General features: G+C 47.8%; 2 protein-coding genes across 13 annotated transcripts in view; one reads left to right on the top strand and one right to left on the bottom strand.

The window, feature by feature from the left end:
- HARBI1 (harbinger transposase derived 1) overlaps window positions 1–6,419 on the bottom strand; it is a 30,147-nt gene extending 23,728 nt beyond the window's left edge. Inside the window, exon 1 of one of the 3 annotated variants that reach the window (XM_029060434.2) lies at window positions 6,169–6,419. The gene's annotated coding sequence lies outside the window, so the exon portion shown is untranslated. Of the gene's footprint in view, window positions 1–6; window positions 63–457; window positions 533–6,168 lie in introns of those variants that run through there. The other 2 variants (XM_029060436.2, XM_029060433.1) reach the window with 2 other exon arrangements.
- Window positions 306–24,408, top strand: part of ATG13 (autophagy related 13) — a 38,868-nt gene continuing 14,765 nt past the window's right edge. For 7 of the 10 annotated variants that reach the window (XM_029060432.1, XM_029060431.1, XM_029060430.1 and 4 more), the window contains exons 1-9: window positions 306–412; window positions 6,925–7,009; window positions 15,295–15,376; window positions 16,731–16,811; window positions 17,604–17,723; window positions 18,785–18,831; window positions 20,032–20,172; window positions 22,980–23,020; window positions 24,295–24,391. In XM_029060432.1, the coding sequence (XP_028916265.1) occupies window positions 15,308–15,376; window positions 16,731–16,811; window positions 17,604–17,723; window positions 18,785–18,831; window positions 20,032–20,172; window positions 22,980–23,020; window positions 24,295–24,391 (596 nt within the window). In that variant the 5' untranslated portion in view covers window positions 306–412; window positions 6,925–7,009; window positions 15,295–15,307. Of the gene's footprint in view, window positions 413–6,621; window positions 7,010–15,294; window positions 15,377–16,730; window positions 16,812–17,603; window positions 17,724–18,784; window positions 18,832–20,031; window positions 20,173–22,979; window positions 23,021–24,294; window positions 24,392–24,408 lie in introns of those variants that run through there. The other 3 variants (XM_029060425.1, XM_029060426.1, XM_029060424.1) reach the window with 3 other exon arrangements.

The following is a 24,408-nucleotide window of genomic DNA, read 5'->3' as shown; positions in this document are numbered from 1 at the left end:
CCTCACCCCTCCGCCATGGCCGCCACCCTGAGGGGAAAAAGGCGCCAACCGCGGCCCGCCGGCCCCCCATTCGCAGCAGCAGATTCGACCCGCTCCCTTCTCCACACACCCCTCCCCCCCAAAAAATGTCACCTCCCCACCCGCATCCTGTGGAAATTTAGGGCGGGATGGGCTGATCTCTGCCCAAAAGGGCGGTTCTTTTTTTTTTTTTTCCCCTGTCGGGAATGGCGGATGGGCGGGTGACGAAAGTGCGGCGGCGGACGCGCGGCTGGGTTTGCCTTGGGGCTGCCCCCCCCCTTTCCCGGGCCGGGCTGGTCCTGAGGAGAAGAAGGCGGCGCCATGGCGGCGCCCGGGCCCGGCCCTTCTCTCCTCCGGGCCCCAGCCTGACGGCCCCACCGCGGGGCCCTCTCAGGTAACCCCCCCCGCACCACCACAATGGCGCCTCTCCAGCCCGGACCCTGTCCGCAGCGCCGGGCTCCCCCCGACATCCTTCAGGCCTAGTTCTAATCGTCATCATGGCCGGTCCTGCGCGCTCGCTGGGGAGGATTTGGGGGGGGGGGGCGTGGGTTGGCCCCCGGGGGGCTCACGATCTTCATCATAATAATGGCATGTGTTAAGCGCTTACTATGTGACAAGCGCTGGGGGGGATACAAGCTGAGCAGGTGGTCCCCTGGGGGGCTCATGGTCATCGTCATCATAATAATGGCATGTGTTAAGTGCTTACTATGTGACAAGCGTTGGGGGAGATACAAGGGGAGCAGGTTGTCCCATGGGGGGCTCATGGTCTTCATCATCATAATAATAAGGGCATGTGTTAAACGATTGCTATGTGACAAGCGCTGGGGGAGATGCAAGGTGAGGCAGTTGTCCCATGCGAAGCTCATGGTCTTCATCATAATAATAATAATGTTGGCATGTGTTAAGTGCTTACTATGTGACAAGCGCTGGGGCGGATACAAGGGGAGCAGGTTGTCCCCCGTGGGGCTCATGGTCTTCATCATCATAATAATAATGGCATGTGTTAAGTGCTTACTATGTGACAAGCGCTGGGGAGGATACAAGGGGAGCAGGTTGTCCCCCGTGGGGCTCATGGTCTTCATCATAATAATAACAATGGCATGTGTCAAGTGCTTACTATGTGCCAAGCGCTGTTCTAAACGCAGGGGAGGATACAGGGTGAGCAGGTTGTCCCCCGGGGGGCTCACGATCTTCATCGTAATAATGGCATGTGTTAAGCGCTTACTACGTGACAAGCGCTGGGGAGGATACAAGGGGAGCAGGTTGTCCCGCATGGGGCTCGTGGTCATCATCATAATAATAATGATGGCATGTGTTAAGCGCTTACTATGTGACAAGTGTTGGGGGAGATACAAGGTGAGCAGGTTGTCCCATGTGGGGCTCATGGTCTTCATCATCATGAGGATACAGGGTGAGCAGGTTGTCCCCCATGGGGCTCACGGTCTTCATCATAATAATAACAATGGCACGTGTTAAGCGCTTACTATGTGCCAAGCTCTGTTCTAAGCGCGGGGGAGGATACAAGGTAAACAGGTTGCCCCCCCTTGGGGCGCATGGTCTTCATAGTAATAGTGATAATAATAATGGCATGTGTTAAGTGCTTACTATGTGCCAAGCACTGTTCTAAGCGCTGGGGAGGATACAGGGTGAGCAGGTTGTCCCCTGTGGGGCTCACGGTCTTCATAATAATAAAAATAATGGGATTTATTAAGCGCTTACTATGTGCCAAGCACTGTTCTAAGCACTGGGGTAGATACAAAGTGAGCAGGTTGTCCCCCGCCACACTCACAGTCTTCATAATAATAACGATAGCATGTGTCAAGCGCTTACTGTGTGCCAAGCACTGTTCTAAGCGCTGGGGGGGTACAAGGTGAGCAGGTTGTCCCCCGCGGGGCTCACAGTTTCCATCCCCATTTTACAGATGAGGTAACTGAGGCCCAGGGAAGTGACTTGCCCAAAGTCACCCAGCTGATAAGTGGCGGAGTCGGGATTTGAACCCATGACCTCTGCCTACAAAAGCCCGGGCTCTTTCCACTAAGCCACGCCGCAGGACAGTGCTCCGCACACAGTAAGCGCTCAGTAAATACGGTCGAGTGAATGAATGCCGTGCCGTCGGATCAGACCCAGCCGCCCGTGGGGTTCACAGTCAGACGGGAAGGAGGAGGAGATATTTAATCTCCATTTTGCCCAAGAGGGAACTGGGGCTCCGAGTAGTTGAGTGACTTTCCCAAGGTCACACAGCAGGCAGATGGTGGAGCCGGGATTGGAACCCACATCTCCTGACTCTCCGTCCTGTGGTCTTTCCATTAATCCACATGGCTTCAGTGGAGTCAGGCCCCAGGGTGTCCAACAAATAATATTTGCGGTATTTGTTAAGCGCTTATTATGTGCCAAGCACTGTTCTAAGAGCTGGGGTAGATACAAACAAATCAGGTTGCCCTATGTGGGGCTCACAGTCTTAAATCCCCATTTTACAGATGAGGTAACCGAGGCACAGAGAAGTGAAGTGACTTGCCCAGGGTCACGCAGCAGACGAATGGCAGAGGCGGGCTTAGAACCCACGTCCCCTGACTCCCAGGCCTGTGCTCTTGCCAGTAAGCCACACTGCACTATGAGAGGGTGCCCTGGGGGGGGGGGGGTATCATTCATTCAGTCGTATTTATTGAGCGCTCACTCTGTGCAGAGCGCTGTATTAAGAGCTTGGGAAAGTACAACAATAAACAGTGACATTCCCTGTCCACAGCGAGCTTACGGTCTAGAATTCCCAGCCTAGTCTAGGGGGTCGTGAGGCCGAGACCGAAGAAGAGAAGCAGTTGGGGAGGATCTGCGGGAGAAGGGCTTCAGATTCGTGATGGGTTCGTGTCGAGTACGGGGCCTTTGGGGGTTCGATGATGGAGTCATCCCGTTCTGTATATTTCCAGACCTCCCGGCTCATCTGCTAAATCAAAATTGCTTGGCTCAGTCATCGAGCCCAGGGACGCTGAGGCAGGCCTGAATTTCCGGAAGAATTACGCCCAGTTCAGCAGAAAGAGTCTCCTCACTTTTCTCCCCTACTTCCCCAAGGAATCCGGTCACTGGACGCTGTGCGGTTTTCATCTTATCTCCTAGGGTACCTATTGAGCATCCACATAGTGGTCGGTACTGTTCAGAACAAACACGTCACTGCCATTGTCCTCCCAGCTTTCTTCCAAAGCAGTGAACTCTTTGCTAAGCTAAAAGCGAAATATTTGTTTTCGTTTTAAAATGGTATTTGATGATGATGGTACTTGTTAAGCACTCACTATGTGCCGAGCGCTGTTCTAAGCACTGGGGAAGATACAAGGTGAGCAGGTTGTCCCACGAGGACCTCACCGTCTTCATCCCTGTTTTACAGATGAGGGAACTGAGGCACAGAGAAGTGACATAGCGATGAGTGGCGGAGCCGGGATTAGAACCCACGACCTCTGACTCCCAAGCCCGGGCTCTTTCCACTGTGCCACGCTGCTTCTCTGAGTACTAATCTCCCCCGATTAGACCGTAAACCCGTCAGACGGCAGGGACTGTCTCTATCTGTTGCCGACTTGTTCATTCCAAGCGCGTAGTACAGTGCTCTGCACATAGTAAGCGCTCAATAAATACTATTGAATGAATGAGTACTTTAAGTGCTTACTCTGTGCCAAGCACTCTACTAAGTGCTGAGGAAGGTACACGCTAATTAAGCTGGACACAGTTCATGTCCCCTTTTCTAATCCCCGTATTACAGATGAGGTGACGGAGGCACAGAGAAGAGAAGTTGACTTGCCCAAGGCTGCACAACAGACTAGTGGTGGAGGTGGGATTAGAACCCAGGTCCTTTGATTTCCAGACGTAGAAGCAGCGTGGCTCAGTGGAAAGAGCCCGGGCTTGGGAGTCAGCGGTCATGGGTTCGAATCCCGGCTCTGCCACTTGGCAGCTGTGTGACTGTGGGCAAGTCACTTCTCTGTGCTTCAGTTACCTCATCTGTAAAATGGGGATGAAGACTGTGAGCCTCACGTGGGACCACCTGATGACCCTGTATGTACCCCAGCGCTTAGAACAGTGCTCTGCACATAGTAAGCGCTTAACAAATACCAACATTATTATTACGTGTGCATTGCTCATGTAGATGCCGTCACTCTGTGAGTTTTACTTAGGCATGAGGAAAGCTGACAACCTTCTCGGAGTCCCAAGTTCAGTGGTCTCCTTCTAGGCTCGGCAACACTTTTTGCTAAACGCTTTTCTTTGACTGTGTTTCGGTTTCTCAGCTGTGACTTTTTAAGTTCAAGAAAACAAACTCCAAGCCAATTCTAACCCTACAGATTATTTAGATTGGTTCTGGAAGGGGTGAGCAGTGTGTTAGTTATTTTGTCGTCGTTAAGCTGGAATATCAGTAGTGTTGTAGATATGGCACTCTAGATATGCTGTTATTTTTTTTAGTAGATACCAGCTGATCAGGTTGTATACGGTCTGTCTCCCAGATGGGGCTCACAGTCTTAATCCCCATTTTACAGATGAGGGAACTGAGGCCCAGAAAAATGAAGTGACTTGCCCATTATCACCCAGCAGACAAGTGGTGGACCCAGGTCCTTGTGACTCCTAGGCCACGTCGCTTCTCCAGCTACTATTTGTGTAGAGTATTCTAGCAAGATCCTGGACCGTCATGCCCTTGAATTTACCCCTTGCTCTGTTTCTGCCAGTACGAGTGTATTTGCCCATGGAGTTGGATTAAAACGCAAAGGGGAAGATGTTTGCAGCGGCGTGTTCAGCACAGCACTTCTTTAGGGTTCATTCATTCATTCATTCAATAGTATTTATTGAGCGCTTACTATGTGCAGAGCACTGTACTAAGCGCTTGGGATGAACAAGTCGGCAACAGATAGAGACGGTCCCTGCCGTTTGACGGGCTTACGGTCTAATCGGGGGAGACGGACAGACGAGAACGATGGCGATAAATAGAGTCAAGGGGAAGAACATCTCGTAAAAACCGATGGCAACTAAATAGAATCGAGGCGATGTACAGTTCATTAACAAAATAAATAGGGTAACGAAAATATATACAGTCGAGCGGACGAGTACAGTGCTGTGGGGATGGGAAGGGAGAGGTGGAGGAGCAGAGGGAAAAGGGGAAAAAGAGGGTTGAGCTGCGGAGAGGTAAAGGGGGGATGGCAGAGGGAGTAGAGGGTTGTTATTAGCGTTACAAGAAAAACTTAATAGAAGTGTTTTTAAGGAGGCTGTACTTAGTGAATAGAAAGCAAAGCGTACTGGCTCTTGAAGGCCTTGGATTCTCATTATTTTGTGTATCTGCATAGTGGCAGACAAGCCAGATAGAATGCGTCACCTTTAAACACAGTCAGTTCGGCTTTTAGAGTCAGTGGACCTCTCTAGTGAGGTAGGCAGGAGGCCACCATGAGTCACAAACCAGCCCCTCCCAGAAACATCACCTGTGCTCTCCCAAAACAACCTTTGATATTTTAGTATGTCTTTTGAGGTTCAAGGAGAACTCTCTAGTCAGGCGTCCGTGAACCAGAAGAGAGAGCCTGGCTCTTGGGTAACATATTGATACTCATCCCACCCCCCAGAACCTATCCCTATATTCCTCCCCTTCCCCTAGCTGTCATTCAGTCACTGGCATTTACCGAGCACATACTGTGCACAGAGCACTGTACTAAGCACTTGGGAGAGAACACTCTAACAGAGTTGATAGACATGTTCCGTGCCCACAGCAAGCTCATTCATTCATTCAGTAGTATTTATTGAGCGCTTACTATGAGCAGAGCACTGGACTAAGCGCCTGGAGTGTACAATTCGGCAACAGATAGAGACCATCCCTGCCTAATAACGGGCTCACAGTCTAAACGGGGGAGACAGACAGCAAGGCAAAACGAACAAAACAAGCAGTCAGGTGTATTTGAATGTCTTCGCTAGATTGTAAACTCCTTGCAGACAGGGAACTTGTCTGCCCACTCTACGGTAGCGTTCTCTCCTAAGTGCGTAGTACACTGTTCCGCACACAAAAAGCACTCAATAAATAACCGTTGATGGATTATGTCGCCTCAGATCCCAGTACCGAGATGATTTCAATCCCAAAGGAAGCAAATAGCACCTCCAGATTCCTACATGAAACACCCCTCTCCCCGTACCTCTCATTCTCACCTGAACCTTCAGGGGTCTTTTCTCCCGGGTTTCACCGCCCAAGTCCCCCTTTCATCTTAGTCTGGGTTCTGGGGGCTCAACTCTCCAAATTCATACCGCAGACTTCCTTCGGTTCAAAGACGACACTGCTGCTGTCGGTCAGATCGCACCCCCCCTCCTGTAAGTTTGAGTGTCGTGGAGAGAGAGAGTCTCTTACACCCCGTGTCCTTGAAAATGCCGTAGGGTACTTATTCTGGCCCTTCGCCGTCTGGAATGAGCATCGCTCAGACCCCAAAGGGTAACCAGAGGATAAGAGGGGAAAGCGTTGGCACACAGGCAGCCGGGCACGTGCTTGAGATGTTTTCGCAAGGGGTGGGAGGCGATGATTTGCAGCGAGCCAACCACCGTCTGGCTTCCTGTCTCCCTGTGCCCAGCAGTACGTGTTGCGAGAAGGCTGGCAGGGCTGATGAGTGCAGGCGGAGAAGCAGTGTGGCTGAGTGGGTAAAATCCAGGCCTGAGACCTGGCTCTGAGGCCTCAGCAGGCCCAGGCTGCGCAGCCCCCTGCCCATTTTGTTGGCCGGCCCCTCCGTGGAGGATGACGGGGGCGGGAGGCAGGGGGAGGTCATCGCCGACTTTAGAAAACGCGCCCTGATTCGGGGCACCGGTTCTCATGACCTGTATTGGCTCCCAGTTCTCCCTCCGAAGCGATTATTTTTATCGGACTGATAATACGACTGATGATGCTCAACCTGGGAATTGGCCCCTCTCCTTCCGCAGCTCTCTTAAACCGCGACAGCCCGGTGGAAATCTCTTCCCGTTGAAGCGATTTGCACTCAGCTTTCTGCATTTATAGAACTGCAAGGTAAGTAGGTCTCTCTCTGCCCCCTTCTGAATTCCAAAGAAGTTTTCCCGCCCCTTCCTCTTACTCCGCATTGCACTATTTCCCTTTATCTTTCTTTCCCTTTTATTTTCTTTTTTAAAGCTGGCATCAGTGTTGGCCACCCCCGCACTCTGCTCCCACCCGCCCCGACACCATCAGGCAGGGCCGGCCTCTCGAATTGGCTCCGATTTTTCTTTTAAAAAAATTTTTAAAAAAATTTTTTGTGTCTGCCCCCTTTCTCCGGCTTTGCCCAGGAAGGTACTGGGAAGCTGCAAACTGGGGCTGGTAGGGGTAGGAGTTATTGCCAGATATTTTTACAAGGAAAAATGTCTGGCTGCTTATGGGGTTTTTTATGCTTTTTTTTAATGGAATTTGTTAAACGTTTACTGTATGTCAAAAACCATCCTAAGCACTAGGTTAGATACAAGAAATCAGGGTGGATACAGTCCCTGTCCCACTCGGGGCTCACAGTCAAGTAGGAGAGAGATCCCTGTTAATTTGCAGTTGATGAAACTGAGGCACAGAAATTAAGTGACTTGCTCAAGATCACACAGCAGGCAAATGGCAAAACTGGGATTAGAACCCACCCAGGTCCTTGGGCTCCCAGGCCTGGACTTTATCCACTAGTCCACATTGCTTCCCCAAGCATTCTTTTTTTTTTTTAAATAGTATTTGTTAAGCTGTTTCTGTGTGCCAGGTTCTCTAAGTGCTGGGGTAGATAAAGCTAATCAGGTTGGACACGGTCCATGTCCCATATGGGGCTCACAGTCGAATTCCCATTTTACAGGTTCTTCTGTATAACATGGGTTGGGGGAGGTGGTGATGATGCTAAATTTTAAAATATGGAAAGAAAAGCTGTGGATCAGGGTGACTGGGGAGACAAAAGGGGAAGGCACATTTGGGGTGACCAGAAAGCTGAACTAGGAAACGGGGAGAGCAGGGGACCAGTACTTTCTCTGCCAGGAAACTCAGAGGGAACAGCATCCTGCAACGGGGCTGCTCTGAACTTTCTCTGTTGCAATCGGAACATTTGGGATTCTTTGCGTTGTCCCTTTTGCCCGTCTTCACTAGCCGTGCTGCTTCCCAGAGTTGAGAAAGTCTTTCTCCTGCATTAACTCTTTGCCCCTCCGTTTCCGGGGCGGGTCAGAACTTTCATCTTCTCCGCACCTTCTCAGAAAGAAGGATTGGAGAGGAGCTAGCTGAGGAGTTGCCCTTTTCCCAGAGTTAATAGCTCCTTCTGGGCAGGGAACATGTCCACCAATTCTGTTACATTGCACTCTCCCAAGCATTTAGTACAGTGCTCTGCACCCAGTAAGCAGTCAGTAAATACGATGGATAAATGCCTTCTTCTTGGGATACCAGTGATCTTCATCAGCCAAGATTTGTTGTTCTTATCATCTCAGATGTACTGAAATGAGAACCGTATTATATTGCATATGAGTTTGAAATATCCTTACTCTAAAAGTTGCCTTTTTTCCCCCCCTTTCTCTTTCTTATTTAGGTTTCCCTTGACCTCTCAGACTTCTCCTAGCTCAACCCACATTAGCCCAAAGGACGGTGAACTTTTTAAAGCGTTAAGGGCCTTCTCCCTATGTGGTGATTTTGAAAAACCACTTTTCTCTCCCTTGTCTCATACGAGGAGAAAGACTGTAAGGAAGTGTTTTGCTATCCCCTGCAGTGGGAAATCCTGTTGTATTGAAACTGTTGACTTTTTTTCCAGATACTTACACTTTAGAGAACAAAATTGGTGTTTGAGGGGGGAAAAACAAAGTAGCCTTAGCTTCTTTCAAAGCGTCAGTCACCAGATAAAGATAAATAAGGAGTTTGAGATAAACCTAAAGGGCACCTCTTGTTTAGAGTTGACTCTCCCACATGCTTGAAGCAAAAGGGATCCTTCAGATATTCCCCAAAGTGAGTCTCTCTGCTTCTCCCTGCTGAGTTACCAGACATGTAGCCGGGTGACTGTCCAAATATGTTGAAGTGAAGTTTTGAAGTGACGGATCTATTGCTCCAGAAAGGGATGTGAAAACCCGTTATTGCAAAACCAGGTTGATGACTTGGAGCTCAATCTCGGTCTTCAGTAAGTTTTTCCCCATCTCCCTTTTTGTGGTCTGGAAGGTCTGGTATTTATGGGAATAAAAGAAAAGACTGGCCACCTAGTGCCAGCATAAACGTTTTTCCTTTTCTCAGATAATCAAACACTAGAATAAATAACATAAAGGAGAGAATCCTTTGATACCTGTGAAGGCCATTTAGATCAATTCCTTAAAGTCAAAAAAAAGCCTGATTTCTGAGCAACCAGCACAGCTTCAAAAATTGGAGATGTATGAAGCAGACTTTTAAATGACCAGGATTGTGTCCTCTTACTGTTATTGTACTCTCCCAAGCACTTAGGATAGTGCTCTGCACTATTTCTTGGGACACACAGGAAATGGAAAATCTTTGGTATTGAATGTTCAATTTTTGGCATTTCCCATGAGCACTCTGGGATCTTAAGGATGCTATTTTGCGGCGGGAAAGAGATTTCTGTTACTCCTGGGATAATATGCAGTTAAAGATAGACCGTTGCTAAATTGAAATTACCATTTGGGGAATCCAGTAATTATGCAATCCAGCACAACAGCCTTGTTTACAACTTAATCGTATTTATTGAGCACCTACTGTGTATACAAAGGCTTTTATTTATTGTTCATGCTTCTTGCAGCAGTTTTTAAAGCACATAAGTAGTGAGTCAGGTAAATGGGCAAAATGAGGCCTTATAGGACTAAGATATTTTTGGAAGATGAGGCCTTATAGGACTAAGATATTTTTGGAAGCATTTTGCCAAGACCACATGCAAACTTACAAAACCAGTAAGAAGCCATTTTAGAAACAGTGAGCTTGAATGAATGGATAAGGACTGATTCAACTTCTTATATAGGAACTGGACAGATGTTTTCTATTTCATCTGTCCTTTCGCATGGTCACTGGTTACCTCAAAGCAAATAGTTTTACAAAGGACATTGTATGTAGCTCAGATGACTTAGAGATTTAGCTTGCCACTAGGAAAAAAAGGAAAGAAAAATAAAGGGCTTGCAGGAGAGTTTACTGCCTGATGGAGATGGAAATTTTCAGTAATAAAATCCAGAAGCCTCTGACTCAATCAAGCAGTGAACTGTGGAACAGGGCCCACCTCTTTGGGCTGGAGCCCGCAGCTCTTTCTGCTTGGAAAAACAGAGCTTGGAATTCAGACACCTGGTCCATGCCATACAAAAGAGATGCTAAACAAGGACTCGAGAAATGAGAAACACGTTGGGCTCTTTCTGACCGGAGGCCAGACGGATCCCAAGAACCTCTTAAGAATTTCTCTCAAAGCAGCAGTTTCTTTGATCTGCGATCATCCAGCGGAACACCTCCAATTTTATTGTAGCAAGTGGATTTACTTTTGCAGTCTTTCAGCCACCTTTCGAGAAATGCTTTGAGCCTCCCTGAGAGAGAGAGGCCTCCTCCAATTACAGTTCCAGTGTCGTATCTTCCAAGTAAAGAGCACTTCTCCTTTCCTTAGCGGTCCTCAAATGTAGCCACCAAGTGACTGGGTGACCACTGACAAGTAATCCCAATAATAAATGCTCTCACGAACCCTTTCTTTTTTCATATATTTTGTTCCTTTTTGTCCAGATAGCCTCTCTGTAAAACCATTCATCCTTAACTGTTCCATAACCATGTAGACCTGATTTTTAAAATGGATGGCCTCAGTAAAATATTCTGGGAAAACATCTTCTCCGCCATCAAAAACGTTTCACAATTTTCAAATTATGGGGCCTAGCTGAATCTTTGTCTTCAGGGAAGACCGATAATGTTCCTCCGTGTTGGCCTTAAGGACCACAGCTAACGGTGGTGGCTCTTTTAATAAAATCCTTCTCCCTCCACTCTCTTTTTTCAGACAAGAGGTTTACTCTCCTGCAGTTGAGGAGCGGTACCTACTGTCGGCTTTTCGCCTCCCCCGTTTAAAGCAGTGCTGTAGGGTGTTCCCACAGAAGAAGACCTAACCTAATCCCCATGTTGCTCTTAACATATTGGTCAAAAAATAAACTCCCATTTCTATTCATTGAGAGCACAGCTGACAGAACTCAGGAAAATTTGCTATGACATTTTTTCCATTCCATGTAGGCAGAGCGTTGGCCTGCTAAGACTGTGGCTTTTGAAGATTATATAAAGTTGGTTCAGTTGTGCCTCTCTTTATCTTTCTCTTTAGGGAAGTAGTGTGGCTCAGTGGAAAGAGCCTGGGCTTGGGAGTCAGAGGTCATGGGTTCGCATCCTGGCTTTGCCACTCATCAGCTGTGTGGCCATGGGCAAGTCACTTAACTTCCCTGTGCCTCAGTTACCTCATCTGTAAAATGGGGATTAACTGTGAGCCTCAAGTGGGACAACCTGATGACCCTGTATCTCCCCCAGTGCTTAGAACAGTGCTATGCACATAGTAAGCGCTTAACAAATCCCAACATTATTTATCGTTTCATGTCTTCACCAGACTAGTTGGGAGAGGCCCTGCCCCTTCAGTCAATCAGTCAATCAAAATATTAGGACCCTGTACGAAGCACTGGGGAAGTCCGGTAGCGTTATTAATAGTGATAAATAATAATTATTATTATTGTGGTGTTAAGCATTTACTATGTGCTAGGTAGTACTAAGCACTGGGGTGGGTAGAAGCAAATCGGGTTGGACAGTCTCCATCGCACGTAGGACTCACAGTCTCAATCCCCATTTTACAGATGAGATAACTGAGGCACAGAGGAAGTGACTCACCCAAGGTCACGAGGCAGACCAGTGTCGGAGCCGGGATTAGAACCCATGACCTTCTGACTCCCAGGCCCGTGCCCTATTCGCTAAACCATGCTGCTCCTTGCTAGCGTAGGTAGGCGTGATGCCTGCCCGCAAGGAGCTAACAGTCTATGGAGGGAGAGGAAGGGCCCGAATCCAGGGCTATGTACCCCGTGCTGGGGGGCTGGGTTATATAGCAAAGTGCATAAGGGATGCACAACCAGTTGCGTAGTCGACACCGAGAGAAGGGCAGAGAGGGGAAGTGAGAGCTTAGGAAAGCCCTCCTAGAGGAAGTGTGATTTTAGGAGAGTTTTGAAGGTGGGGAGAATGGTGGGCTATTGGATATGACAGGGTAAGGAGTTCCAGGCTCGAAGGAGGGCACGGGCGAGGGGTCAGCAGTGAGGTTTTTCCCACTTGAGCCAGTCCCCGACTCCAGTGGCCAGTCCCCCAGCTGGTGCTGATGTAAACAAGAGGGGAAATGTACACAAGGCCAATAACATGCATCTTCTGGTCTCTGTCAAGTGCTCACTCAGTACAGTGTACTGCACACAGTAAGTGCTCAGTAAATACTCTGGCTTGATCAACAATTTTAAAATTGTAATTGCAAATGCCAGTTTCCCGTTAACATCACCCTTGTGTATATCATCTGTATATGAAGCAGCATGGCCTAGTGGAAAAAGCATGCACCCGGGAGTCAGAGGATCTGGGTTCTAATCCTGACTCGGTCGCTTGCCTGCTCTGTGACGTTGGGCAGGTCGCTTCACTTCTCTGTGCCTGTTCCTTCATCCGCATAATGAAGATTCAATACTTGTTCTCCCTCCCTTAGACCATGGGCCCCATGTGGTACCTGATTATATCTGCCCAGTGCTTAGTACAGTAATTGACACATAGTGAGAGCTTAAAAAACACTATCATTATTGTTATTATTTGGTTTTATAAAGAACTGTGAAGGCTGAATTTGCCCCTGGCCTGCCTGGAAGGAAAGAAATCATTATGGGAATTTTCCAGGGGGAATAGGCCTGTTCCTAGTAATGACCTCATTCTTCGTGATTCAATAATTAACTTAAGTTGCATAATCCTTGAGTAGGTGCAATAGCAAATGTCACTAGAGCTATTATGCAGAGCTTGCCTCTAGAGTGTTTAATATTAGGGTTCAGTACCCCACTGTAGAATTAACGAGGGGCACCCGGTTCTCCGAACAGTTTGGAATTCCAAGATTTTAGCTTGAATCTCCTACAGAGCTTGCATTTCTCCTCGACTGTGAAGGAAGACTAGTCCTCCCTCCTTCCCCCCTTGAAGGTTGGGAATATGTGCGCATTGAAATACACAGATGAAAAGAGCCTCAAGTGAAACAGGGACTGTGGCTAACCTAATTATGATGATGATGGCATTTGTTAAGCGCTTACTATGTGCAAAGCGCTGTTCTAAGCGCTGGGGAGGATACAAGGTGATCAGGTTGTCCCTCGTGGGGCTCACAGTCTTAATGTCCATTTTACAGATGAGGTAACAGGCACAGAGATGTTAAGTGACATGCCGGGAAGAGCCGGGATTTGAACCCATGATCTCTGACTCCCCAGCCCGTGCTCTTTCCACCAGTGCTAAGTACTGTGCTTGGCACGTAGTAAGCGCTTAACAAATTCCCCAGTTACTGTGATTATGATTATGACTTGTTATTAAATAGTGCAAGACTTAAAGAGCCCTGGTGAGCTGATGGCCTCAAGCCTCAATCCTCCAGCTTTACTTTAGAAAAATATGGGTTTTAATCATGTTCTTGTCGGGTTGCCCCCCTCCCGATTTTGGACTAGAAACTCTGGAATTAAAACAATCTTTCCAGCTCTCTTAGTTAAAATTCTGGACTGCTGGGGTTCCTTATGCACACAGAGAGATCCGTCCTCCACCCAGGCTTTAACTTCCAGTAGCCATCTCCCCTCCCCTTGTTTATCCCACCCCAGTTTCAAGTGAGAAGTTACTAAACTTCCCTGTGAAGATGAGGAAGCCCCTTCCCGAGCTGGTTCTGCCAGTCTCCAGAAAGAGCCGGGCCAGGAGGGGTGCTCATCTGACTCTAATAATTGCATTATGTCTTTATAATAATAATAATAATAATGATGATAATGATGATGGCATTTGTTAAGCGCTTACTATGTGCCAAGCACTGTTCTAAGACTAGGGAGGATACAAGGTGATCAGGTTGTCCCACGTGGGGCTCACAGTCTTCATCCCCATTTTACAGTTGAGGTGACTTCCCCAAAGTCACGCAGCTGACAAGCGGCAGAGCTGGGATTTGAACCCATGACCTCTGACTCCCCAGCCCTCGCTCTTTCCACTGAACCACGCTGCTTCTCTAACATTCTCTCCAAATGTACCTCTCTAATTTGAATTTACGGCAAGACTGAACTTCAGTTTCCATCGTGCACCTGGCTTCCAGCTATTAATGGTCCCATTTCGGTTTTAATGAAGCCATTCCTCTGTGCAGAAGTGTAGATTTATTTCTGAGCAAAGCTTATAGAACACTTCTGGTGGCCTTCTGGATAGCAGACACTAGGGTAGTGTACGTTGGCGATGATCTTATTAGCGGTAGGGCTGTTCAAGAAACCTTATGCCTAACAGGGGACCTGTTGTAAATGTGAAATATGCCCAAGAGGCCTTGAAGAGTTTTCACAGCTCGTGGATCTACACCTGGGTGGAGGATGAAGAGTATTATCGAAATCGTGATTTTCTAATTTCCTTTGGAAGTGAGACTGGAATTCTCATTAACTTTTTGCTGGTGATAACAGACCCCAGAGTATTTTGTAGCTAAATCCTAATTTTCGTACAGTATCCAAGAGTAAAAGATTCTGGCTAATCAAGACCACATATCTCCTTTTGTCAAAGGAACAGGGAATTTGTAGATCTTTAAATCCAGTGTCCTACGACTGTTATGAACTTATACGTGCATGCGCGACTACAGTATACTGATTCTTTTTTTCAAGTCCTTCTCTCAAATTTTGGGCAAGAGGCTTCTCCAGCCCATCGGGCTTTCCCTCCCCGTTCAAGAAAAAGCCAGAGGGAAATAATGTCCACGGCCCAAGATAGTAATTACTGGAAAATCTCGGTGCACTGTCCAGACTTTTTTCTGAAAGGGGAATCAGACGATTTCTCAAAAGGTAGTTGGTGTGTCTGCTTTATTTTGTCCTCTTCTGTTAGCTAAAGACAACTTTCCCCCTCCCGTTTTCTCTTTGATATACTTTGCAGATAGCGTTACCTCTTCACGAGCAACGTCATCGTGATTGTGATCCCTAGTGTTTGAGTACCTCCCGTGTGCTGAGCGCTGTATTGGATTCTTCCAGAATTACAGACGATGGTTAAGATGGGGTCCTGTCCCTTTCTAGTCCCTTTCAGTCTAATGGGAGAAGACAGGCAGACCAAATTGATGAGTATCTGTGTCCTGAGATGTGATTGGATTTTTCAGTTTCCATTCTCTTTTTCAGACTCCTGTATGCCATGGATACCGAACTCAGTTCCCAGGACAGGAAGGACCTGGACAAATTCATCAAATTTTTTGCCCTGAAGGTAGTGCTTTCATTCATTCAACCGTATTTATTGAGCACTTATTGTGTGCAAAGCGCTGTACTGAGCGCTTGGGAGAGTACAGTATAACAACAAATAGACACATTCCTGCCCACAACGAGCTCACCGTCTAGAGGGACGACCCTCTTCTTGCTCCCGTTCCGGGACCGAAAGAACTTCATCACTGTGTTCGCTATCCTCCTAGAAAGAAGCCGGACAGCTTGCGGGATAGGGGGTATGAGTTCTGTCTGTCTATAACCAAACCGTGAAGTCATGGGGGCGGGAGCGGGGGTGTAGCTCGAAAGCAGATTCCAGTTTTCCACCATTATTTGCTCAAAAAAAATCCTCCTGCAGGCTGTTTGTCAGCAGAAATGTCAGGCTCTGAAGGCCAGTTTTTGGCACAGTGCGTTCCTGTGGAGTGGGAACCCACGCCCTGAGAAGTAGCAGTGAACAGTCTGTAGGCTTTTCCCCTTCAGACATGTACTCCCCTGACAAGCCGCCTTTCTCTTGGTTGGCCTTTTACGTAAAAGTGTTCCTGTTGAACTCAGATGAAAACCTCAGGCGTTTTTCCGTGACGTACTGTTTCCCTAACCCAAATATGAGGTGGTTCCCACCTTGCCTTGCCAAAGCAACCCAGGAAGGAGTGCAAGATCTGGCCAGGAAGTTGCCTGAAGCCCTTGCAGGCTCACTGGGCTTCGACTGGACGAAAGATCGAGAGGGTTTCTGCAGCCAGAACTCCTCCAGGATAGAGAAATTCACATCAGCGTGCGACCCCAGCCACGTTGCCGCATTGGCCCGGTGATGTGAGAGCGCTGTGAATCCCAAACCCCCCAAGGAGAGTTTTTACAATCAGGTGGCACCTGGACCATGAGGCTGTTGTTTGCAGACAGTTATTCTCCCCTCCTTCAAAGCCAAAAATGAAGGCACATCTCCACCGAGAGGCCTTCTCTGACTAAGCCCCAACTTTCCTCTTCTCCCAGTGCCTTCTGTATCACTTTGATGTGCTCCCTTTATTCATCCTCCCTCCCGGCCCCATAGCACTTACGTACGTATGTGTAATTTTATTTATTTTTTTATCATCAGTCCCCCCCTCTAGACTGTAAGCTCGTTGTGGGCAAGGAACGTGTCAGTTACATTGTACTCTCCCGAGCGTTTCGCACCATGCTCTGCACACAGCAGGCACTCAATAAGTACGACTGACTGACTGACTGACTTTTCCCCCGGCCTTTGAGCCCTCTGCTCTCTAGTCATCCTTTTCCCGGGATATAATCAGGTTTCATCAGGGTTTGGCTGGTCCTGCCCTGGTTTAGAAGCCCACTTAAAGGTGGAAACAAACATCTCTGGGTTTCTTTTGCAGACTGTCCAAGTCATCGTTCAGGCTCGGCTTGGAGAAAAAATCTGTACTCGTTCGTCCTCGTCCCCAACAGGCTCCGACTGGGTAAAGCTCATTCCTTACTTAAGTCTATATAATAATATTAAATGTGGTATTTGTTAAGCGCTTACTATGTGCTGGCCACTGTACTAAGCGCTGGGGTGGATACAAGCAAATTAGGTTGGACACAGTTCCTGTCCCATGTGGGGCACACAGTCTCAATCCCTGCTTTAGAGCTGAGCTAACTGAGGCCCAGAGAAGTGAAGTGACTTGCCCAAAGCCACACAGTAGACAAGTGGCGAAGGCAGGATTAGAACCCATGACCTTCTGACTCCCAGACCCGTGCTGCTCTCCACCATGCTACACATTGTACAGGGAGAGGACTGAGGGGGTTTAATGTTCCAGGAGGGAAAAAAACATTCTTTAAGGTGCTAATAATTAAGAATTTCCCAAATCCTGCTTCAGATTGGTCCAGGGTCTAAGGAAATATGCTGTAGTCTCGCTGATAGTAGTTCTGGGTTTCTGGCCACCCGGAGTAGCGGAGGGCTCAGACTGTAAAGGAATAATCTCCCGTTGCTGGAAAGGCATTTCCTATTTAGGAGTCTTTGGTGAGGACTCCAAAGATCACATCTGGTCCTGATCCACTAAATGTTCGGGACCGGATGTCGATCAGACTGGTATTTAAAGAGAAGCGGTGTTGGTGGTGTTTCGGACCTTTCTTGGAGAGCAATCAAAGCGACATCCGTGCTTCCGCTCTGTGCCCCGAGAATCCTGCAGATGTATTTGTTCCCTTTCACCCCAGGGCCAGAACCTTATGAGAGTTTAGGAAATAAAAAAAGTCCCTCTCTTTTTATGTAGTTCAATTTAGCAATTAAGGATATACCAGAGGTCACTCATGAAGCAAAGAAAGCATTGGCAGGGCAGCTGCCTGCCGTCGGGAGGTCAATGTGTGTGGAGATCTCGCTCAAAACTTCAGAGGTAAGAGCTGTATTTATTATTAGTAGTAGTAATAGTAATAATAACCATAATAATGACATTTGTTAAGCCAAGCACTGTACTAAGCGCTGGGGAAGGCGCCAGTTAATCAGGTCCCACATGGGGCTCACAGTCTAAGTAGAAGAGAGAACAAGTATTGAATCCCCGTTTTACACACGAGGGAACCGAAGCACAGAGAAGCAGAGTGACCTGCCCAAGGATACGTACAGCAGGTACACGGCAGAGCCGGGATTAGAACCTCCGACTCCCAGGCCTTTGCTCTCTCCCCTAGGCCACACTGCTTCCCAGACTTGAGTGGTCAGTGCTTGCTTTCCGGGCTTGCTTCTTGGATCCCTAAACAAAACAAAGCCTCCCCCTCTGCCTTGGTGGAGGATGAAATCAGTTAATCAGTAAGCCAACCACTTCAGACTGTGGAGCCATTTCCTTAAGGGCCCAAAGTTCAACTCCCGTCGGATGAGGGTCTCGAGGTCACCCTGCATCATTTCTGTCTCGGTCGGTGGTGCAAACCCAAGGGAGTACCCAGCAGGTGGTCACGATGCCACCCGTTGGGAAACAGCCCTGGTTAAAACGTAGAGCCGAGCGAGAAGAAAGGGAATGTCAACTTCGTCGATATCTCTCTACTCTCCCAGTTCAGCTGAGCCAAGCTCACTCCCAGATGGGAGAGAAAAGAGCTCCTTTCCTGAGCGACTTGTCTGTTCACATCACTCCCCTTACTTGCTGGCAGACGACCTCAGCACTCACGGAGAAATAAATGTGGTTACCAGATTTGGCCCTTGAGCTTCCTTGCCTTATTTCTCTCCACCGAGTGGTTCGGGTCTATTCTGCGTTTTGCCGTGAAGGCTCTAAGCAAGTTAGCTGAAGAGCACCTGAAATGCTATCGGCAGGTTGGTGTAGGCAGGGCCCCAGGGCTGCCCCTCTCATTCTCCAGTGTGTTCTTTATGCTTCACCTCACTGTGCTTATGACTAAGGAAATCTAACAGATATCACTCCTGGGAAGCAGGTGCCTTGAGCAGTGACGGTTGTTCTCAACCTCTTCTCTGCAGGGAGATTCCATGGAGCTAGAAATTTGGTGTCTAGAAATGAATGAAAAGTAAGTATGCGTTCTGGCTGGAGAATTCCTGGGAGTCCTCGGGGAGCTGGGTGGGGGCGGGGGAGCGTACTAGAGTCAGGTCTAGGAGCGAAGGGAGTTGCGGAAAGAGCCGCCGGCTCGGGCCATCAAAGGCGGGATATTTTGACCAGTGGTTTGCACCAACAGGCCCTGGCTCCGGCGTGCGAAGTGTCTGGCATCCTGCCTGGGTGGAACTGTGACCTTCATAGGGAGTACCGGTCCAGAGGGACTGGACAGAACTCAGGGAAGGAAGAGAAAGAGAAAACAAAAGAGGCTGTTTTGTTTTCCCAGAGAACAGATAGTTCTCCTGTTAAAAGCCCCGGGGCGCTGTATGAACCGTGACCTCCGTCCACTTGCTCTTGTGTGGCCGAAGTTCAGTACGTCTTTCACTTGCCTTGCCTCGAAGGCCCTTGTAAGGCGAGTTTCATAAAGGTGGCTGAGCCAGACTTCTGCCTGCCCTTTTCTTCTTCTTGAAAACATTTTAAGGAAAAAGAAGTACAGAATATAGAGTACAGTACATCCTGCATCAGAATTCCCAGTTGCCATACGGAAGGCGGTGGTGTTTTCGTTTTTTCTCCAGGAATCTGGCATTTTAAGGTGAATGACCTTTGCCCTCCACATTCCCTCAGGGTACAAACAGTACCTCCCCCTCTCCCGGAGAACACAGTTCAATTTAAAGTTGGATTCGGTTCTCCGAACTGGACTGTTGAACTTGGCGTGCAATGCCGATACAGTTTTCATCTCCGCGTTTCTAGCAGGAACTGCTTCAGGCTCGGAAAAATCTTGTGTTGAGTCTGGTCTCTTGGTTCTAAGGTGCCTATATTGAGTGTCAGGAAAGAGCAATGTACAGAACCCCGGTAGACTGTCTTGCCTGCTTGCGCTGCCCGCTAATGATTGAGAAGCAGCTCTTTCTGAGTTCAGAAACTGTTTAAATAGTGAACCCGGTGTCATCTAGGCCCAGTATTTGGTAACCTTACCATCTGGCAAGAGCTGATAGTATATCCTCAGCTGCAACTTCAGTAAGCTCTCTTTTGGTGTGGGGGCCGTGAATGTCGCTGCCTATCAGTTTACTTAATTACTAGGCCTGTTCCCAAAGCAAATGCGAGTCGGCCCCGCCGCCTGCTCCTCCAGTTTTCCAGTTAATGTGTAAGTACCCGCTTAGGGCTTCTGTTTACCCCACAGGTGCGACAAAGAGATCAAAGTTTCCTACACCGTGTACAACAGGCTGTCCCTGTTGCTGAAATCTCTGCTGGCTATAACCCGGGTGACACCAGCCTATAGACTTTCCAGGAAACAGGGCCACGAGTATGTCATTCTCTACAGGTAACTACAATTGGTATTGGACGCAGTCATCTCCGCGATACGCTTCCTGGCTGTTTCTCTGTGTCACTGAGCTTTTCCTCCGCCCCATCCTCCGCTGAGTCCATGACAGTCAATAAGCCTCATTCCTGTGGCCCAGAAGGACAAGATATGGGGTTTTTAGTATTCAGTGAGTGACTATATGAAGCATCACTTTAGGAATAAGTTTGTCTATCCAGTTAGTACAGACCTCAGGTCTCACTGGGGGAAAAAATAGGGATTACTGATTTACGTCGTAGTTCCCCCCCGCCACACACGCACACATGTGAAAGAAGTCCAAGTTCTGCAGTCAATTCTGCTTCAACCATGGCATTCACCACCCATGAGAAAGTTGAAGTTTATGAAAAAACATCAGCATGTGGATGGAAAGTTCTGGCTCATTCCCCATCGGTCTGAGTCCCTCGATTTTTATACTTGCCCTCGCTGTACAAATGAGCCGATGGCATTAAGCCATGCTTCCGGTGAGCCGAAAGCAAGGCTTTAAATGGGTGGCCCTCTTTTGCTCCATTATAGAACAGTACAGCTTAATAGTATCGATCGATAGCCTACTGTACTAAGTGCTTGAGAGAGTACAGTAGAGTGTTTCTTCGGGCCAGGAATCTAATACCATCGATCGATGGATTAAATAGACATGATCCCTGCCGTCAAGGAGATTTCAATCTAGCAGGGAAAGCAAGCACTAAAATCCTTTACAGACAGGTAGAAGGTAAAGGGATTCTATACATTAGTTTGTATAAAATAAATGCTCAATAAATACCACTGATTGGGTGATTAAATAGACATGATTCCTGCCCACAAAGAGAGAGTTCAGTCCAACAGGAAAAGCAAACACCAAAATAATAGGTGGAAGAAGGAGAAGGGAATATATTCATTAGTTCAAATTTGGGTAATTAAGACAGACCTTTACTTAAGTGCTACAAGCTGTTGTGAGTACATCAGTACTTAGATGGTTCAGAAATACTGAAGTGGCAGTTGGGGAACGCTGGGGTGATTAGAGATTAATCAGGAAAGGTCTCCTGGATGAGTTATGATTTCATAGGGACTTTAAAGATAGGAAGAGCTGTGATCTTTCAGATTTGAAATGGAAGGGAGTTCTAGGTAGGGGGAGGGACTTGAGCCAAAGATCGATGGCAGGAGAAACGAGAAGGAGACAGCAGCAGGTTATCTAGAGAAAAATGGTACCAAATGGACTTAATGATAGAAGAGGGTAGATAGGTAAGAGGAAGAGGACTAATTGAGCATCTGTAAGGCAACAAACGGCCAGGTGCTCGTGTTGTAGGAAGGAGTGGGCATCCATTGAAGGTTTTTGAGGCGAAGGAAGACGTATGCAGAACACGGGTTTGGAGAAATGATTCGGCCAGTAGAGTGAAATGGACCACAGAGAGGAAAGGCAAGGAGGTTACGAGGAAGCTGATAGAGTAAGTCTAGCCGGTAAATGGCAGGTAATTAAATCTATTAGGTAGTCATTTGGATGTAAAGGAAGTGAAGGATTGAGTGTGGGATTTGTAAGGGAAGAATCAAGGGAAAAACCATGGTTGTGGGCCTCAAAGACCAAAAGTATAGTGGTCTGGTCTGGGAATGTAATGGGAATGTTAGGTAGAGGAGAGGATTTGGGCAGAAGATGAGATCAGGTTTAGGCATATTAATCTTGAGGGATCTGTGGACCATCCATGTAGAGATACGTGGGAGGTAGGAGGAAACATAAGATTGCAGAGAAGGATAGAGGTCAGGATGAGTGAGGTAAATTTGCAAGTCACCTGTTACAAGGATGGTAATTCGAACCAGAGGGTGGATGTAATTGCCAGGTAAGTGAAGAGAGATGAGGACTCTGCCTCCTACAATTAAGCAGGTAGGAGGCAGAGAGAACGAGAAGCAGTGGCCAGAGAGTTAAGAGGAAAGAACCATGTCAGGAGATAGGAGTGGTCCATGGGGTCAAAAGCAGCCAAGAAGTTGGGGATTAGGGTAATAATAATTATGGTATTTGTTAAGCACTTACTCTGTGCTGAACACCGTTCTAAGCCCTGGGGTAGATACAACGTAATCAGGTTGTCCCACATGGGGCTCACAGTCTTAGTCCCCATTTTACAGATGAGGTAACTGAGGCACAGAGAAGGGAAGTGGCTTGCCCAAAGTCACGCAGCAGAGTGAGGTCTGTTAGATTTGGTTAGGAGCAGGTCACCGATGACCAGGGAGAGAGCAATTTTGGTGGAGCGAAGAGGGCAACTTTCAGATCCTAGGGGTGCGGTAAGGAGCAAGTTGAAAGAGAGGAAGTGGAAGCAACGGGAGGAGGGAATGGAGCGATCGCCGGAGGGTGCGTTTGGTTTCAGAGAGCCATTTTTTAGGACAGTGGAGGCATAAGGATCTTGGAAGCCAGAGGGGAAGGAGGCTTCAGAGAGGGTGTGGTTGATGATGGTTGCCAGGGAGAGTAGAAGAGTGGGGACGAGTGTTTGTAGGTGAGAAGCAGTGGGATCAGATACACAGGTTGAGGGGTAGATGTTTGAAGACGGGTGGGAGATCTCCTGAAAGTGGCTGGAGAAGGGTGAGGGAGAAGATGTGATCCTGGAAGATAGATGGAGAGGCAAGGGGTGACTACAGTTATGATTTATCACGGAGTGGTTGCCAAAGTGCAAGAGAAGGGTTGATGGGGACACTAGGGGCTTCAGAAGGGAGCTAAAGGTCTGGAATAATAGGTGGGGCCAGTGGCTGTCAGCGTTGATGAGGGACGGAAAGTAAAGATGTGACGTGCCTCTTTTTCCTCCCCTCACCCACAGGATATACTTCGGGGAAGTGCAACTGAGTGGACTGGGAGAAGGTATGGTGCCGTGATGTAAAAAGTATCCACTGAAAATAACAAACATTTGCCGCGCTCTGCATAATACTCATTTGGGCCCGGGGACTCCCTGGTGGGTTTCCATCCCAAGTTCTGAATACACTCAGAAGAGGGAGGGCACCCAGCGTGGTGTCAGAAAGTGCTTTAAACATCTGCTGTTTTGATATGTCAGATGATGTTTATGGGGCACCTACTGGGCTTGGGACAGTTCAGTAACATTGAAAGACACGATCCCTGTCTTTGAGACGCTGACATTTGTCTTCAAGTGTTCACCGGTGGTTCTAAGATGACTCTGTGGCTACTTTGAGGGCAGAAAAGCTGTACGTCTGGGGGGGTGCTCAGCACTGACTCTTTAGAGGACATTTTTGGGTAACAGCAGCCCTCACTCCCTCTAAACTGAGCTCTCCTTGGAGCAGGGGTCCTGTCTAGCAACTCTCTACCAACTCTCCCAAGTGCCTGGTACAGTGCTCGACACACAGTAAGCGCTCAGTGAATACCGCTGATGGATTGATTGCAGTGATCCCCCTGAGGGCCAAGGACCATGTCTAATTCCCAACCATGAATGTTTTTCCCCAGCACTTTGTACAGTGTTCTGCACCCAGGAATTGCTTAATGAATACACCATCAAGCTGTGTGTATGTATTAAATGTAATTTTTTTCTGGTATTAAATGCTTACTTTGTGCCAGGCACTGTATCTACCCCATGTCTAGATACAACATAATCGGGATGGACACAGTCCCTGCCCCACATACTACTCACAGTCTTAATTCCCATTTTACAGGTGAAGTAACTGAGGCATAACGTCACTTGTCAAGATTCCCACTAGGCCAAACTGCTTCTTTCTTTGTCTCTTTCTTTTTCTCTCTCACTCTTCTCTCTCTCTCTATATATATGTATATGTGTGTTTATGTAAAAGTATAGTCTAGGGATGAGCTAACATTTGTGCAGCAATTCCCTTTTAGGAACTAGTTCTGATGCTGAGTTTCCTGACTCAAATCTTATCATTCCACTTTGAAGTCAAGGGTGTACTGTTCCCTTTGCCCAGACTTCAACCCTTTTAAGTCCTAGTTCCAAAGAAAACGACGCTGTCTACGTAGGTCTTTTTTCCTGGGCTTCCGGGTCCTAAGCTCAGTGGATGTTATAAGGATAGTGAGTCGTCATCAAAAGTTACGATGGACAAGGAATGAAAGAAATTTTGGCTGCTTTTTTTTTTTTTTTTGGAAGGAAGAGGATATCATCTTTTCTGTTGTTCCAGGCTTCCAGACAGTTCGTGTTGGGACGGTGGGCACTCCCGTGGGGACCATCACTCTGTCTTGTGCCTATAGAATTAACCTGGCTTTCATGTCCACCAGGTGAGGAGGTCGGCTGG

This window comes from Ornithorhynchus anatinus, chromosome 3 (genome assembly GCF_004115215.2).
Source record: "Ornithorhynchus anatinus isolate Pmale09 chromosome 3, mOrnAna1.pri.v4, whole genome shotgun sequence".
In the NCBI taxonomy this organism is placed as follows: Eukaryota; Metazoa; Chordata; class Mammalia; order Monotremata; family Ornithorhynchidae; genus Ornithorhynchus; species Ornithorhynchus anatinus.
Note: the sequence above shows the minus strand (reverse complement) of the source record. Positions and strands in the feature narration are given on the sequence as shown.